Source organism: Glossina fuscipes, unplaced genomic scaffold (assembly GCF_014805625.2).
Source record: "Glossina fuscipes isolate IAEA_lab_2018 unplaced genomic scaffold, Yale_Gfus_2 0, whole genome shotgun sequence".
Taxonomy (NCBI): domain Eukaryota; kingdom Metazoa; phylum Arthropoda; class Insecta; order Diptera; family Glossinidae; genus Glossina; species Glossina fuscipes.
The window spans coordinates 24,857,756-24,872,976 of record NW_023998414.1 but is presented as its reverse complement, the minus strand read 5'-3'; the positions used below and the strand labels follow the sequence as shown (position 1 = coordinate 24,872,976).

Here is a 15,221-nt window from a genome sequence, read left to right as displayed (position 1 = left end):
ATTCACACGTGCACAAACAAGCCTACGAATGCATGCAAACGAACGTGTTTTTGCAAAAATCCCTTCTTCTTCGTTCACATTTCGTGTTACAAAGGAATTCAGTTAAGTAGAAAAAATGTTTATAATTAACAGAAAAGCAGTATTGATGACTTTCCGCTTGCATTCAGCATTGAAAGGACAAATTAAGTTTGGTAAATTTTACAAAGAACTAAGACCTTGTGCGTGCTCGTCTATGCGCTAAGTTTTTATTTCAAGTTCTTCTCTTCCTTTTCGTCCTCTAAGAAGTCTTAACCTTTAAATTTTCTACACTCTTGCGTTAGCATAGGCAAAACTATTGTATGATTGAGTTTCTTTTCAAAAAAAAAACTTGATTCTCTCGTCGATGTCGTCGGAGTCGAATGGTGTGCCATCCTCTTGAATGAAACTGACTTTAAGTATTCAGATGAATTTTTCGCCTACAAAATAATCAATTATCACACAGAAGCGTTGAAAGTTTTTGCATGTATGTTGGTATTGAAAATGTGCCAAATCGCTCGAAGGCAACGCCCAGAGTACTACGTAAGGTGAGGAGACCTCTGTTCTTCCAAAAACCCGCATAGATAAACTGTGGGTGCTGCTATACTACCTGAACCTAAGTGAAAGAAATCGGCCACTCCTACTTAATTCTGTAGAGCATCATAACTTTATTCTTTTTACAAAATCTTTATAACGTATGTCAGTTTGAAATTCGGAATGCATCCAAACATGTCAGTGTGGGTCCTTCCATCTATTTGTCCGTCCGCTCAACTTTCTAGTATGTGTGGTTAACGTCCTCGCGTTCGCAAAAATGAAATTTGCAAGAGAAAATGAAAATCACTTAAACCGGTCCAAGGACACACCTACAACGCCTATGCGAACAGTTTTGCTTTCCGCGTTGTTTACTTTGTCACGACACATACATCATATCAATTTCCACTTTTCTTCTGAAAATAAAAAAAATTAACCACGCCCATTTATAATTATAAAGTATGAAAATTTAGTTCTTTTTCTTTTTTTTTTTTTAGTCTTTACTATGAAAGATATTTTTTCCTTTCTTTTCCTCCTGTTTTTCTCAGTCCTGCCAGAACAATTCTTAATGGCCCGAAAGCCCAGGGCCAGGATGCTCTCTGACATGCTGAAATATTTTATGAATTCGGCAAGTGTTGCTTGATAATTTTTCTATCAACTTTATTGACGCTTTGCGAATTCATTTCAATTAAGCGAAGTAAACATATGAAGAAAAGCGAAAACCATTTATTGCTTACGTTATGGATTTTTATCATTGTAAATATTTGAACGAGAAGTACTTATCTAATATATAGGAACCCTTCGGCAACGAGATCAAACTTAATGCTCTAATAGTTCAAGTGCGTTGCACGTAACTACAAGATCTGTTTTCGTCTAGCGGAATAGAGCCAAACGATATTAGGAATACTTCAATTAAACTGATCTTTTGATCAAAAGCTAGCAATCATCTTTCATAGCGTTTCGTACAACGCGAAACCTTTCTTTGAAGCTTAAAACATTCGCTTAATGAAGATTCCGATAACCACATATATATTATTCAGAATGAATAGCTATATTTAGCTATTGATCTGGTTGGATCTAAAAAGTAAGCTCATATGACGATATTCAATTTTACGTAAAACGAAAGAGCAAACTCTGCTAATGAAATTTCACAATGATATTAGATTATAAAGTCTTTCGTATGGTTTCGTAAGTTCACCTCTATAAACTTTTCGAGAGGCCTAAGCCATATTATATAATAGTTTATGTAAAAAATATTGAGCTTAGAAATATCGTGAAAGATATTCAACCTCTTATAATATTCTTATACGTATAAATTAAGTGAATAAAATCAATATAAGAATTTTGAAGTTAACATCTATAGCTCAATCGCGTATCATAATTAGGCTTATGTTATAAAACGTTAAGCTTTAAAATTTAATTTTAATTTGTAATAAGAGAAATCTGTTTCTTTGAATCACGACACGCAATCCTATAATTCCGCTTAATCTTATTCTCTTTTATTGCTTTGATAAAGGAAACTAAGATTATCTAAGATTTTGCAAATTTACTTGAAATTGCCAAAGAGCTATCTATCTATGAACAGCAATAACAGAAATTGTTTACCATTCGCTTTAGGTTTATTTGAATATCAATGAAATTCATCACCTGTTCATATTTCGAAATAGAATCTTTTGCTTTCCTTTCTCCTTATCCACGTATGCAGCATTGAAAGACTTACGTACAAATAACTGGCGTATGTACGCATAAAAATAAATGGGCTTTACACGCAAAAGCTAACGTACGGGAAATTTAATATATTACTTTACTTCAATAGACTAAAAATACATGGAATTAAGTATCGTTTTAAAAAACGGATACCAATATAACTGAGTCAAATAAAAATCGAATTTAAGTTTAGATTTCACGACGAGAGAGATTAACAAAACAAATTTCTCTCAGGTAGAAATAATATTAATAGGCGATAAAATATGTTGTCCAAACATCCTTTCAATTCCTATATAGTAAGGCAGACGTTTTTTTTTTTTTTTTCATTTTATTTTAACAATATACTTAGATCGTTTCACTTAGATCAAAATTTTTCTTAGAAAGCAAACTGAACGAGACTTTCGCGTTTGCTTTAACGCACTCATTTAACTCATTTCCTTTCAGATTTGTAACGCTATCGGTATCCTCGTCCCTTAAAAAACGTTTTTTGTTTTTTTTTTTTTTTTAACTGAGATGTCAAGAAATGACGAGCAGATGTTAAACGAAAATTTTTTGTCAATATATAAAGTATTAGTATATTAATCTAATAAATAACGCGAAGGGCTTATAAAAACGTGTTAAAAATGAAAAAAGTTATTAACTTGGACAAAAAAATAATTTTCAAATTAAAGGACCTATTTACCATTAATCTCAGCTAAATTGCTTAAGACTAAATATTCAACTTGAACTTTAAATTTAAATACTAACACAAGAATTCCTGCCCTTCTTTAAGCTTATATCGCGATACTCAAAACGGAAACGGAAAGAGCAACAAGAACAATAACAAAAACAACAAACACAGCAATAGCAACACCTAAGGCATTTTAATGCAAATTAAAAACCTAGAAAAACTTTTAAACAAAGGCATAAAAAATCCAATAAAGAAAAATGAGAAGAACAAGCGGAGAAAAATGTAGAAAAAACAACAAACACAAGAGAAAAACATTTAGTTTGCCATTGGTCGAATACTTCATACCCTCCATTTGAAATGAAAAAAAAATAAATAAATAAAAATATAATCACAATAAACAGAAATGAAATGATGAAACCTTTGGTATATATAAAAACTAAGCCTAAAATTATGCTTTTTTATATAAACGAAATTGCGTAGGTACACTATTAAAACAATTTGTTGGATTTTACACTATTAGGTGTTTCCATGTATTATGGACATTTCTTCACTTGAAAAATCCATTCATTGTGGAAAATTGGTACAACATATATATAGTGAAAACAGTTTCCATCATTTTCCACAAAATTTTACAATGTTTTTAGCAAAGATGGCGAAATCATAGCGAAAGAAATTATATCGGTTTGCCAGCGATTCACCCATCGACTCATTTTCACACTTGTTTAACTTTGCGGACCCACGTCCCAGCCAAGCCATGTTGCACCAATCTAAACAAATGGTAATCAGGAGGGACGAAGTCTGATGCGTATGCTGGGTGTGCCAGAGCTTCGCATTTGAGGTGCAACATCGTGCATAACTCTTACAACAAGTGGCCAAAAAAATGGCATTTCCAGTCAAAACGTGTCGTTACACTGACTGACACTTACGTGTCGGCGTACACTGAATAAATCAATAATATCAAAAGGAAAACTGTTATTTTATGTAAAGAAAGATTGGAACCATCGAATACAACCGTTACGTACACTGATATTTTCCATTTGTTTACCATTGCCGCGAAGATAAGATATTTACGTAAATTTGATAAGAAACATTAAATAAGTTCGCGTTCACCCAATTGACACAGACTTAATTGGTAAGCATTTGTCCAACAGCTGTACTATCCCGCAGCAAAAGGCCAGCAAAAAATGCGCATTTTCGTTGCATTCCGTTTTTTTACTTACGGAAACGCATAATGAATCGCCATAAGTACCTTAAGTCGTAAGCGTGCGTAAGAAGTCGTCTATGTGATTTCTTTATGGAGGATTTGGCCCCTGGCATGATTCCCTCATTAATCGGCTGGGCAACACACACATTTTGTTGAGATCAGATTGAAAATCTAAAAGCTCATCAATCGACTATTACGAAAAATCTACAGAAGCTTTTTAACGTTTCGGATTCGTTACTAACTTGATTTTCGCTAAGAACTTAAATATAAGAACTAGTGTTTAACTGTTTTCATATGTGCACTTGAAGAGCTACATAGACAACATCTAATATCTACCTTAAACTTAAGCTTCTATTTTTTTTTTACCTGCATTTTGCATTTTGGGCGAGGTAGTTCATCTTGATATATCACTAAAATACTTTATATGCTTACTTAAAATAAGTAGTTAAGATGAGATGAAAAGAGCAAAAGAAAAAAAACTAAGAGAGGAAGATTGAAAAGAAGAGAGGCGAGATGATAAGGAGAGGGGAGAAAGGAAGAGATGAGATCTTCAGGCTACATATATAGGCCGGCAAATATTTAAACAAACTTAAAGTTCTTTAAAAGATGGGAACGTTTTGTGAAAATTAAAGTACAGTTAACGTACCGCGGTGAGAATTAACAAAGCTCACGTACAATGTTGAATATCACAAAACGCATGCAGGCGTAAATAAAAGGAAGAGCGGCTAAAACCAGAAGGAAAATATCAACGTCAAGTAAACTGCAAGCAGAGCCAAGTAAGCGTTTAAGTGTTTACTACCAACCAAATTGCATACGTATGTAGCCGTTTTGTTAGTAGTACTTATGGTTGCTTTTACCCCCATTTTTCGGTACAAATAAAATTTGCATATGGCTTATAAGCGGCGGTGAGAGATTTTTAACGAACATATGAACTTATGCAAGCACTGTTTAAATAATAGTTAAATATCATATAGTATAGTATACCAACAACAAATATCACAGCTCTTTCCTTCTGTCTCTTAACTGTGTGCACTCGTACAAATCTTTTCCCATCTCTTTCTCTTTTGCTCTCTCTCTCTCTCTTTCTCTTTCTCCATCTCTATCTCTCTCTATCTCTTTTTCTTTCCCTCTCTCTCTCTCTCTCTTTCTCTCTCTCTCTCTTTCTGTCTCTCTCTCTCTGTCTCTCTCATCTATCTTTCTCTTTCTCTCTCTTATGCTTTCACTCTTCCGTCATCTCTTACAGTGCATAAAAGTTGCTTTTACAACAAAAACATTGTAGCAACAAATAAAAGTTTGAAATTTATTGGCTTAATTTATAACCTATACAGTGTTGGACGAAAGCGGATACAATTAAAGTAAAACAAGGCAGACTTACATTTCTAATGAAATATTCTAAAGACTTCCTTTGAAACTCTGCTCAGTTTAGGTCACCACTTTACATCTCTTTGTAATTCCTAGCAGCAAGCGAATCTTTGGTGTGTATGTATTTTTTTTTTTTTTTTTTTTTTTGTCTTCTTGTATAGTCGCTTTCTCACTTTTCATTATTCACTACTATAAATAAGTAGATGTGCGTGCTTGTATATGTTTTGCGGACGTATATACATGCGTTTGTAAGTATAATTATACATTTGAATTCTCTTCCTTTTTTATCTTTTTGTCTCCTTTTTTTCACTTGTTTTTCTCTATAACAAATATATGAAAATTTCGCCCAAACAGCCTACTTATACAAGCTGTGCTCCTGTTATTTTTTGTAATTTGAATAATTTAAACTCTCACATGTAATATGAAAAAAAAGAAAAAAACAAAAAAAAAAAAAGCCATCATCATCATCTATATATCTATCTCGTCGTCATGTTGTTCACTAAACATCATTGTGTTTGTGCGTTGCCTATATATATACGGTCGCATAAATTAGCTTTGTTGCTAAACTTACTGAAAACTTATGCTATAGTATTTAATAGTATATGTATACTTACCTACCTGCGTGCATTTTAAAATCTTCATCCCTTTGTTTTTTTGTACCATAGAAATGAAAGCTACATACATATATATTGTGTGCTAGTGAGGACAACATAACCGTAATAAAAGTTTTTTCTTTCACATTTTCTATTCATGTCAGCTTTTCTTACCTTTTAATTGGCAGAAAGTTTCTTGTCATCTAATTAGCCCATAATTTTTGCTATACAGCCGCAACACCATTTACAAAACGCAAAATTATATTAAAGTTAATAAAATGATTGAAAACTTTAACAGAGTTCGACTTATGAAAGTTTAACGCCTACTATGGACGGCATCTGTTCTATGTCAATACCAAGTGATGCAAATATTTTTAAGAAAAAGAACGAAAAATGAATTAACTCAACGCAACGCTTAAATCATGTCAAACATGTTAACTGGAGATCTACACTTTCACTGAACTTAAGTACATCGAGAAAATGACTAAAGTGAACATTATGCATTTATCTTCAGATTGCTCTTGAATATCCGCCATGAATTTCCTTTAGGCATTTCTATCCAGCTACAGACAGCTACCACGCCTTGTTTGCAATTTTCCTATTTTGGGATTTCAAAATGCTTGCAACGGCCAGAAGGAAGCTACAGAGACCCCACAAAGTATATATACTCTTGATCAGCATCAAATTCTGAATAGATTTAAGCATGTCTTTTTGTCCGTCTGTTCATCTGTATAATATCTGTTGCAAACTTGCCATCAAATTTGGCACAAACATTGGAAGTTCTTGCACGCAGGTTGGTAGTGGAAGTGGGCCAAATCGGTCGAAGGACTGGACCATACCGCGACGTAAACTGAGAACACGTCTGTTTTTGAAAAGAAATAAAAAATCGGTTTTTTGTTCGCTACTTACAAACTATAGCAGATAAATGTACAAAACTTTGAACGCATGGGCATATGGGCGATGCAATGGCAGCTGTACAAGAATTGACACACACACATCTATCCAATATTATAGTGCATCAAAATTTAGTTTATTTTTCAATACCTTTATAATGCGAACAAGCGAGCCCATAAAGTATATCAATTCGCGGCCTGTTTCAAATTTGGAATGCAACTAAACATGTCCGCCCGTTCGTCTGTCCATCTGCTGGCTACGCAACGCTGTCTGTGGTAACCATTCTCCCTTTAGCGAAAATCAAGCCATCGCCTACAAATTTGCAAAAGAATTTGGAAGTAACTTAAACTTCTCGAAGAATACGCTTACATCGCCCACATGCCTATGCAACAAAAACTTTTATTTTCAAAATCGAAAAAACCAGCAACGTCCGCTCAATATAATAAAGTATAAAAATATAGTTATTTTCCTTTTTCGTAGTTTTTTTTAAGATAACGCTGAGGGGTATAAAAGATTCGGCCACGACCGGATACAATTTTCTTACTTATTAAGATGACCGAGACGTAAAAGGGAAAAAAAGCTTTACTTGTTTATAGAATTATCTAATATTGTGATCAAAAAGTAAGACCAATATTTAAATTCAATTTTGCGGGTATATTGGATATCAGAACAAAACCTTTTTTTTAGTTTGGTAGCGCAGTGACAGGCATCTGCTTCAAATTTCATATGAGGAACGTCGTTAGTCATTCAGCTGCACGTGATTTTGTACAACCCAAAGTATTATTCCCGATTTTTGCTATATGTGATTTTGTTGAGCAAAGAAGTTGCGAAAAGTAGCTGCATATGGCCCAGAAACTACCGACCAATCGAACGAATATCGCGCCAAAGATGAGCCAAGGCCGAAAGAACCGCGTCAAAGTCGCTCAAAAATCAAAGTGATGTTAGCAGTTTCCATCGTTTATCGTAGTGCTGTGCACTATAAATTCCTTGCGCCGGGATTGGCCAAACTGTTTAACGGAGTATTAGGTGAGTGTTTTAAAGGCGATTAAAGAAGAATAAATTAAATTGGTCTTAGTTTTTGGTCACACTAGTGTATGTATGATTTTCGAGAAAAATTTTTGACACTTACCGTGACAAATCAATTCATAAAAACTATAAGGTATTTGACTAATTTTGAGCGTATCATGCATTTAGAGAGCTCTTGAGAATGTTTATACCAAGATGTGATGGAAATCTCCTAATCGTCGTTGGTCGTTGAATTTTTTGGGATATTGTGGACGCGCTTCTACTCTCATTTTGAATAACCAATAGTTTTCTGACGCAATCTTTATACTTTCAAACTAAATTATGAAAAAGTTGTCTGACGAATCGTACTTTAAAGGTGGTTTCGTCAATTACGGTTTGCGTATTTGTGCGGCCGATCACGTATATTTTTGGACTGAAATTTTAAATTCCCCCCAGGCAAGTGTTTTTTATAAATTTTTTAATGAATAAATGCTATGACCGGATTATATTCAATATCTAACCTCTATCTATCCACTAAAAACCTAGAAGCCGAGCTTGAAATTTCTTAATTAATTTTTACGAAAAAAAGTTTCCCAGCAACAGGCCCATGAATAAAGCTAAATGAGATCCGAATCAAACGCTAATCGAAAATATATGTATATATAATATATGGGGTTTCCAATAATTTCAAAGAGAAGAGCAATTTACTGTATCCAATTCCTTTGTTACTAAATGTGGGAATCAGTTCGTTGAGTCCCTCATACGAGAAAAATAGAAAGCGTGAGAATCCATTTATACTTAAAAATTAGACTTGGTATGTCAAAGTTAGTCTGACAATTCTAGTGACACTGTTATGAAAGAAACGAATTCGAAGGTCGATCTATATTTGAAAAGATTAATCAAGTCCAGATTGATATGGTATGGTGGAGAGTTTCTATTACATTTTTTAAAATAGTTACAAGAGTATACATATGAAAATTTACTAAATTTCGGAAATTACTGGGGATTGACCCGTTTACAAAGTAAAAATATTGCACAAGAATACGGAAGAGCACTCGTTCTCTTAACCCTTGTTACGTATGCATGCTTCATTCCTTTAGAAAATCCTGTTTGCATTACCGGAAATTTGTAAACGTTTATTATGTTTACAAAAGTCATGCTTTAAAAGGCGAAATGCATAGATGTAACATTCAGATTTAACTTTATTTACAGCCATCACCGCAAACCGGTTCCTATTCCTATTGTTGTAAATGATTACATTTGGCTTTTGTCGCATTTTCTCATTTAAGATTCAAATGCCAAACTCGTTTATAAGGGTTTAATGCTATTGTTATCAAATCGCATAAAGACGCACATGTCTAATCAAAGATTACGATAAGCCAAGGCAGAAGCTTTTTAATTCTATGATAATTTTTGTTTTTGTTTTTTTTTTTTTTTTGTTTATTACATAATTTTATCTTATTTTTTATTATACTTCAAAACATTAATTAAAATTCTAAGGACACATTTTCATACATTTTTCACAAAGTTTCTTACCCATTTAAACGAATAAAAAACGAAAAAAACAAAACACAAAAAACTAAAGGCAATAAAAAAAATTTTAATTACCAAGCGAACCTAGTGCTGGTGTTACGTTAGCCTCGGCAACCGATTTGACGGCATGCGGCAGGCTTGGACTCGAAACAAGGGATAATGATGATGTGGCCCCGCCATCGTTATTGTTGCCTGTACTGTTAGGCACATGGAAAAAGTACAGCATAAAACCGGCAGCTAATAGAAAATGTGCACTTAAAATGCCAAAGACCAAGAATAACGATAATTTCGAATTTCTTAGAGCAGGAGTCAGAACACCTATCAAAACTGAGCCGGAAAGTAAAGCAGCACTAATCACTAGAAGCCATTGCAAAAAAGAAATCTGCAAAGCAATCTCTTGCAATTAAAATAAATAAATTTCATTTATGCAATGTTACAATGTTACGTACTTGTATAACCCATAATATGGAAACAGGTATATAAATGGATAACGAATAACCATAAATGCACATTAACGATAATAAAGAGGGCGTGTAATCAGCCTGCAAATATATATATACATATATATATATATGTATATATTGTCTCTCGATTTTATATGGAAAACATTTTGTTAATCATTTTCTTACATTTTCAGTTTCTAAGCCTTCCTGCAAAGGCTTTAGACTATATTTAAATAAAGTCCACAAGGCGGCTGGTATAAAATTCGCGTAAATAAATATACATGTGGCAGCATAAGAAACCAAATGGAAATTGTAACGCCATTGATAGTTATCTTGGCCATGTTGCAAGAAACTCGCTATATTACCGCTAATGGCAATAGAAAAAATCTATAATAGAACTGAATCAAAATCCCCTCAAGTTTTCATGTAATTTTTGTTGTAAACTTACGAGTGTTACTGTAATCCAAAACGGACCATACAAGTCGGGATTTGATCCTATCGTATAACGTAAATAATTACCTGGAGCCCGTTTCGGTATCATTGAATTGGCAATACGTTCTAATACCATGTAAGTATCGACATTGAAAAATTGCTCATAATATTCAAGGGCCAAAAACGATGCTTTCGTATTACTATCATTGGTGGATGCATTTCCGCCAATGTTTAAGTTGTTTATATCAGCGCCACCACTATTGCCACCGCCACCGCCACCGCCACGGCCACCGCCAACGCCATCAATTCCAACCCCACCCATATTATTATCACTAGAGGCTAACATTTGTGCTGAACTGCTCATATCGTAAATTAGCTCCGATAAAGGATCACCTCGTTGCCGCCCACCAGAAGCTCCTATGTTTATTCCATGTGTTGGTGAATTGACACTTATCTGGGCCGCACTGGAAGTGTTCGTAAAGTCTTTAAATTGCAGCAAATCGTCATTTTGCATCTTTTCAAAACAATTCTCTCTCGCGTTCTCTTCGTGGACTACTTAATGTTATAACTTTAATGGAAAAATTTTTTTTTAATTTACACGTCGTTCAGTATTTTTTATTTATTAGTTTTATTTTCCTTTTCTTTTTCTATGCTCTGCTTTACTCACTTATTTATTTATTATATATTCTGATAAGAAAAAACATACGAGGGTTACCTGCTTTTTACCAAACGATAATGCTACACAGAGTTGTATTTTTATGTTATTATTAATGATTTATTATACTGGATTTTTCTCGTTCTTTAAATATTAAATTAATACCGTTCTTGAATTTCAAAACCATTTCTGCCATCAATATTAAGTTCTCTTGAGGGTCTGCCAATACCAATTGAAATTGTTCCAATATTTTAATTGTCATAATTTTCATTATCATCAATGCATATTTACGACCTATGCATATATGAGGTCCGCCCGAAAAAGGCAAATAGCTAAATGCAATCAAAGATTTCTCCTCGGCAAATCGTAAAGAACGAAATTCATCGGGATCTTCGAATAGATGCGGATCGTGAGCCAAACCGTATAAATTAATCCAAACTGTAACGCCGGCAGGATAAACACGCTCTCCAATACGAGTAGAACTTGTTGTCTGGCGACCTGTTAACGGTACTACGGTATAAAAACGTAAACACTCCTTGATGAATAGATCAAGATATTTGTATTTTTGCAACTCATTAAAGTCAACATTAGCGGATAGTTTAGAGCTCTGTTGAATGTTTTGCATTTCTTCAAAGACTTTCTGCTGCTCTTGAGGATATTTAGCCAAAGCATAAAGGACGTAACACATGGCCGATGTAGTTGTATCCACACCCTATAACAATAAATAACTTTTCTCTTAATGCTGTGCATATAATCGGCAAACTATTTTAAGAAGTAGTCATTGTAAACACTATGTATATATATTGTCTATATACAACACTTTTGCTTATGGTATAAAATAAAGACAATCTTTTAAGTTTTACCGCGAAGTAAAATTGCAAATTTGATACGATATTCGAACAAGTAAGGAAATTACATTTGCCCGGGGCTTAATCTCGCATTCCCATCACTACGCTTATCGCATTTTATTCTCCAAGTTCTTCTATTTGACACCCATATCGCTGGTATTATTAAGAATAAATTAATCGCGATATCTACCATATTCATTTTAAAATTAACCCATCTTTATGCAGATCTTCATTTGAGGAGTGTACAAATTAGTTCTAAACGTTTTCGCTTGTCTGCCTTATGATAAATAAATTGTAAACATCAAAAAAGTGAAAAAAAATTTAATTTAATTACTCGTAATTTTGTGTGGACACGGCCGATTGGTTCCATTTTTGGACCTAGATAGTAAAATGCTAATATGGGAAGTTTCAACCTTCTAACTTTAATAATATCCAAGTAACAAGAAAAAATCCAAAAATTTTTGTTAAAAAAAACGAAGTTGCGTTCAGTTTACGCTCCACTGCGCGCTTTCGCTCTGACCAATTTGGCCCATTTTTAATACCAACCTGCGTGCAGAAACTTTCAATGTTTTATACCGAATTTGAAGTCGATATCTTAATTTTTGCGACCTGGAGAGTGCCAACAACAGACACCATACAGACACGCAGACGGACGGATATGGCTAAATCAAGTCAGAATTTCACGTTAATCAAGAATATATATACTTTGTAAGATCTCTGCAGCTTCCTTTAGGGTGTTACAAATATCATGGAAAAAAAACAAAATGAATTAACCCCCATCTTACAGTGGTGGGTTAACTCTTTCGTAACCAGTTACGAATATATAAGTTAAGCAAGTTGTAATTCATTCACTATAGTTTATATCGGTCAAGCGTAACGTAACGAAACCCGTTTCTATCACTTAAAAAATACTCGTAAGTATACAAGAGCTCTTATCTTACGGCTTAGTTTATGTATTGGCCTACACAAAAACCTATTGTTGTACACTTCAAACTCGCCGCGCTATGAAATGCGACGAAAGTTGTAAATCGTGGTTCGTAATCGTATGTTAGTCAAATGATACATTAAAACGTACTTTTTTTCAGCCAAAGTGCATCATACACAGTATTCATCATCATAGTATACTTTAGCTTCCGTATTGATTTACACAAAAACCTGTCGTTATTGTTCCTTAAGACTCGTTTAGGTCTATCGCATCATATATTATATGTGATGCGTTATGCAATGAAGAATTTCAAATGACTTAAGGGGCTATAAGTTCAGAATAAAGTTCGATAGTGAATGTGTTTCAAAATGTTTCAATTACCGCCAAGACGAAAGTATTGACCTCCTCCCGAATGTCTTGAAAAGAGAAGACCTTCCCGGTATTGGTTGGCGTTAGGAGAGTATCTAAAAAGGTTTTTCCTATCTTTCCAGTAGTAGTCGCGTGGCCATTAGTTGCCAAATAATTTTGTCGTTCCCGTACAATATCCGACATGAGTCCGTGAATAATTTTCAAAGATTTTTTTAACTCTGAATACATTGGAGTCAAGCGATATATAATGTCCAGAAATAGTAATGGATTTGTCATACGTTGAAACAACAATTCATTAGATCTGAAAAAATAAAAATTAAATTACATTTTTGAATTTATACGAACTAATTGTTGCAACTCGCCTATGGAAAGCTTGAGTATAAGCTTCGTTTTCATTAAGTTGTATTTGCAAATTTCTACCCATGGAAGTATCTAGAGATTTTGTGGACAATATTTTAATTTTTTTTTTTTTTTTTTTTTTTTTTTTGTTGCACAATATTCACGTATTATCGTATCCATGATGCAAGGAAGTATATAAGCAGTAATGTCAAGGCATTTTTCACCATGTGCTCGTATTTTGTTAATAAAGATATCGCTATGAGAAGAAATGCTTTCCGAGAAAGTGTTTAATATGTTGATATTGAACGCTGGTTCCAATATACGACGATGCGTCGCCCAATGATTACCTAAAGATGAAACTTACTCAACTTATTTGTTTCTGCTCACTGTCTATCCTACATGTTTAGTTCAATTGATCTAGCAGCACTCACCCTCGCTTATCAATAATCCATTGCCGATTAACGCATCCAAATATTGAAAGGCTTGAGGTCTTAATAAATTTCTATTATTTAAAACGTCGCGAGTTTCTTGTGGTGTATGCAAGAAGACCCATAACTCTGGCCCTAGCCATAAGCGATATGTTTGTCCGTAAATCTCGCGAAGATTTCTTAAACTTAATAATAAATCTTGTTATTTGAAATTAGAAATGAAAAGAAAATTATTAAATAACAAAAGAAATTTTATACGTTTGTGGTGCGTGCATTTACTTTCCGGCTTCAATTTTGACACCATTTGTATATTACCAACCATTGGTAATACGATTGGTCCAGGTATCTTAAGGCCGATCAAAAATATTTTATACCATTTACTTAAAAAACGCACGGTCAAGACCGTTAAGATGAACAGCAAAGCAATGAAAATGTTCATATTTTGATCTTAATTTGTTTAATATTTATATTTCACATTACTATGTTATTCACGCGACATCTATCTGTACACGCTATAGCACGGTTTACCTTCAAATTGATCAATGCATTGACTTCAAAGAGAAAAATAAACTAATGTTTAGATAACTTTTTTCACAACTTACTGACTGCAAGTGTTATCTTCTTCGTATATATGTATATAAATCATTTAAGTAATCTAAACGAGTCGTAAAATAAGTAAACCCAATAAAATCGTTTATTATTGCAATTATTGACAGATGAAAGTTCGATGAACAAAAATTTTCATTTAAAAATAATTTTTAACATTTTAAGCTCGAACTCCTGGAAAAAAATTGAATGATAAGCCTATATTTTTATTTTTACTCTTCCTCATAACATCTGCAATAATTAACACAGCTTTCCATCATAAATACAAGTAACTTTACTAAATAAATAGCTCGGCTTAGAGATGTCCGATAATGCCGTCCTGATATAAATGCTAATATACACAGGCGTGAATAAATAAATAAACAACACACACTTCTTTGAATGGATTACAAAAAAAAATTTAAAAATTTTATGCTGTAGGGAGCCAAGTCCCACCATTAAATATCCTACACCTCTTCAAATAATTACTTTTCAAAATGAGACGTCACATGATAAGTGGTCGAAAAAGTGTTCCGATTGCAAACATTTTTCATAGCATAGATCGTCCTTGGATCAGAAAACGTCCGCTTACGTCTTGAACGCACTTCCACCCACACTTCTTATACATTTTTATTTCTAATCATTTTGTAAAGATCATTAATTAAATTCTTTATGTTCTTGGT

General features: G+C 33.6%; 2 protein-coding genes across 4 annotated transcripts; both read right to left on the bottom strand.

The window, feature by feature from the left end:
* Positions 1-9,515: 9,515 nt before the first annotated feature.
* LOC119642086 (protein YIPF1) lies at positions 9,516-10,925 on the bottom strand. The gene is made up of 4 exons (XM_038041062.1): positions 10,406-10,925; positions 10,144-10,344; positions 9,964-10,056; positions 9,516-9,896 (listed from the first exon to the last, which is right to left on the bottom strand). Exons 1-4 carry the CDS (start codon positions 10,901-10,903, stop codon positions 9,582-9,584), a joined length of 1,107 nt encoding a protein of 368 aa, XP_037896990.1. The 5' UTR covers positions 10,904-10,925; the 3' UTR covers positions 9,516-9,581.
* A 219-nt stretch (positions 10,926-11,144) lies between these two features.
* On the bottom strand, positions 11,145-14,642 carry LOC119642069 (probable cytochrome P450 311a1). 3 transcript variants are annotated; one of them, XM_038041039.1, is made up of 6 exons: positions 14,233-14,642; positions 13,957-14,151; positions 13,681-13,872; positions 13,549-13,618; positions 13,199-13,487; positions 11,145-11,756 (listed from the first exon to the last, which is right to left on the bottom strand). In XM_038041039.1, the coding sequence occupies exons 1-6, from the start codon at positions 14,390-14,392 to the stop codon at positions 11,157-11,159; spliced, it is 1,506 nt and encodes a 501-aa protein (XP_037896967.1). In that variant the 5' UTR covers positions 14,393-14,642; the 3' UTR covers positions 11,145-11,156. The 3 variants fall into 3 exon arrangements, with proteins under 3 accessions (XP_037896967.1, XP_037896974.1, XP_037896979.1); XM_038041046.1 differs by having other exon boundaries at positions 13,690-13,872; positions 14,233-14,640; XM_038041051.1 differs by having other exon boundaries at positions 13,957-14,138; positions 14,212-14,254.
* Positions 14,643-15,221: the final 579 nt, after the last annotated feature.

Excerpts from the sequence above, each read along its gene's own strand:
- LOC119642086 (XM_038041062.1), bottom strand. The coding sequence starts at position 10,903 with ATGCAAAATGACGATTTGCTGCAATTTAAAGACTTTACGAACACTTCC. Across the intron at positions 10,345-10,405 it reads TTTGGATTACAGTAACACTC|ATTTTTTCTATTGCCATTAG; the intron begins GTAAGTTTACAA and ends GTTCTATTATAG. Across the intron at positions 10,057-10,143 it reads AAGGCTTAGAAACTGAAAAT|GCTGATTACACGCCCTCTTT; the intron begins GTAAGAAAATGA and ends ATATATTTGCAG.
- LOC119642069 (XM_038041039.1), bottom strand. The coding sequence starts at position 14,392 with ATGAACATTTTCATTGCTTTGCTGTTCATCTTAACGGTCTTGACCGTG. Across the intron at positions 14,152-14,232 it reads GTCAAAATTGAAGCCGGAAA|ATTTATTATTAAGTTTAAGA; the intron begins GTAAATGCACGC and ends TCAAATAACAAG. Across the intron at positions 13,619-13,680 it reads TACGATAATACGTGAATATT|ATACTTCCATGGGTAGAAAT; the intron begins GTGCAACAAAAA and ends CAAAATCTCTAG.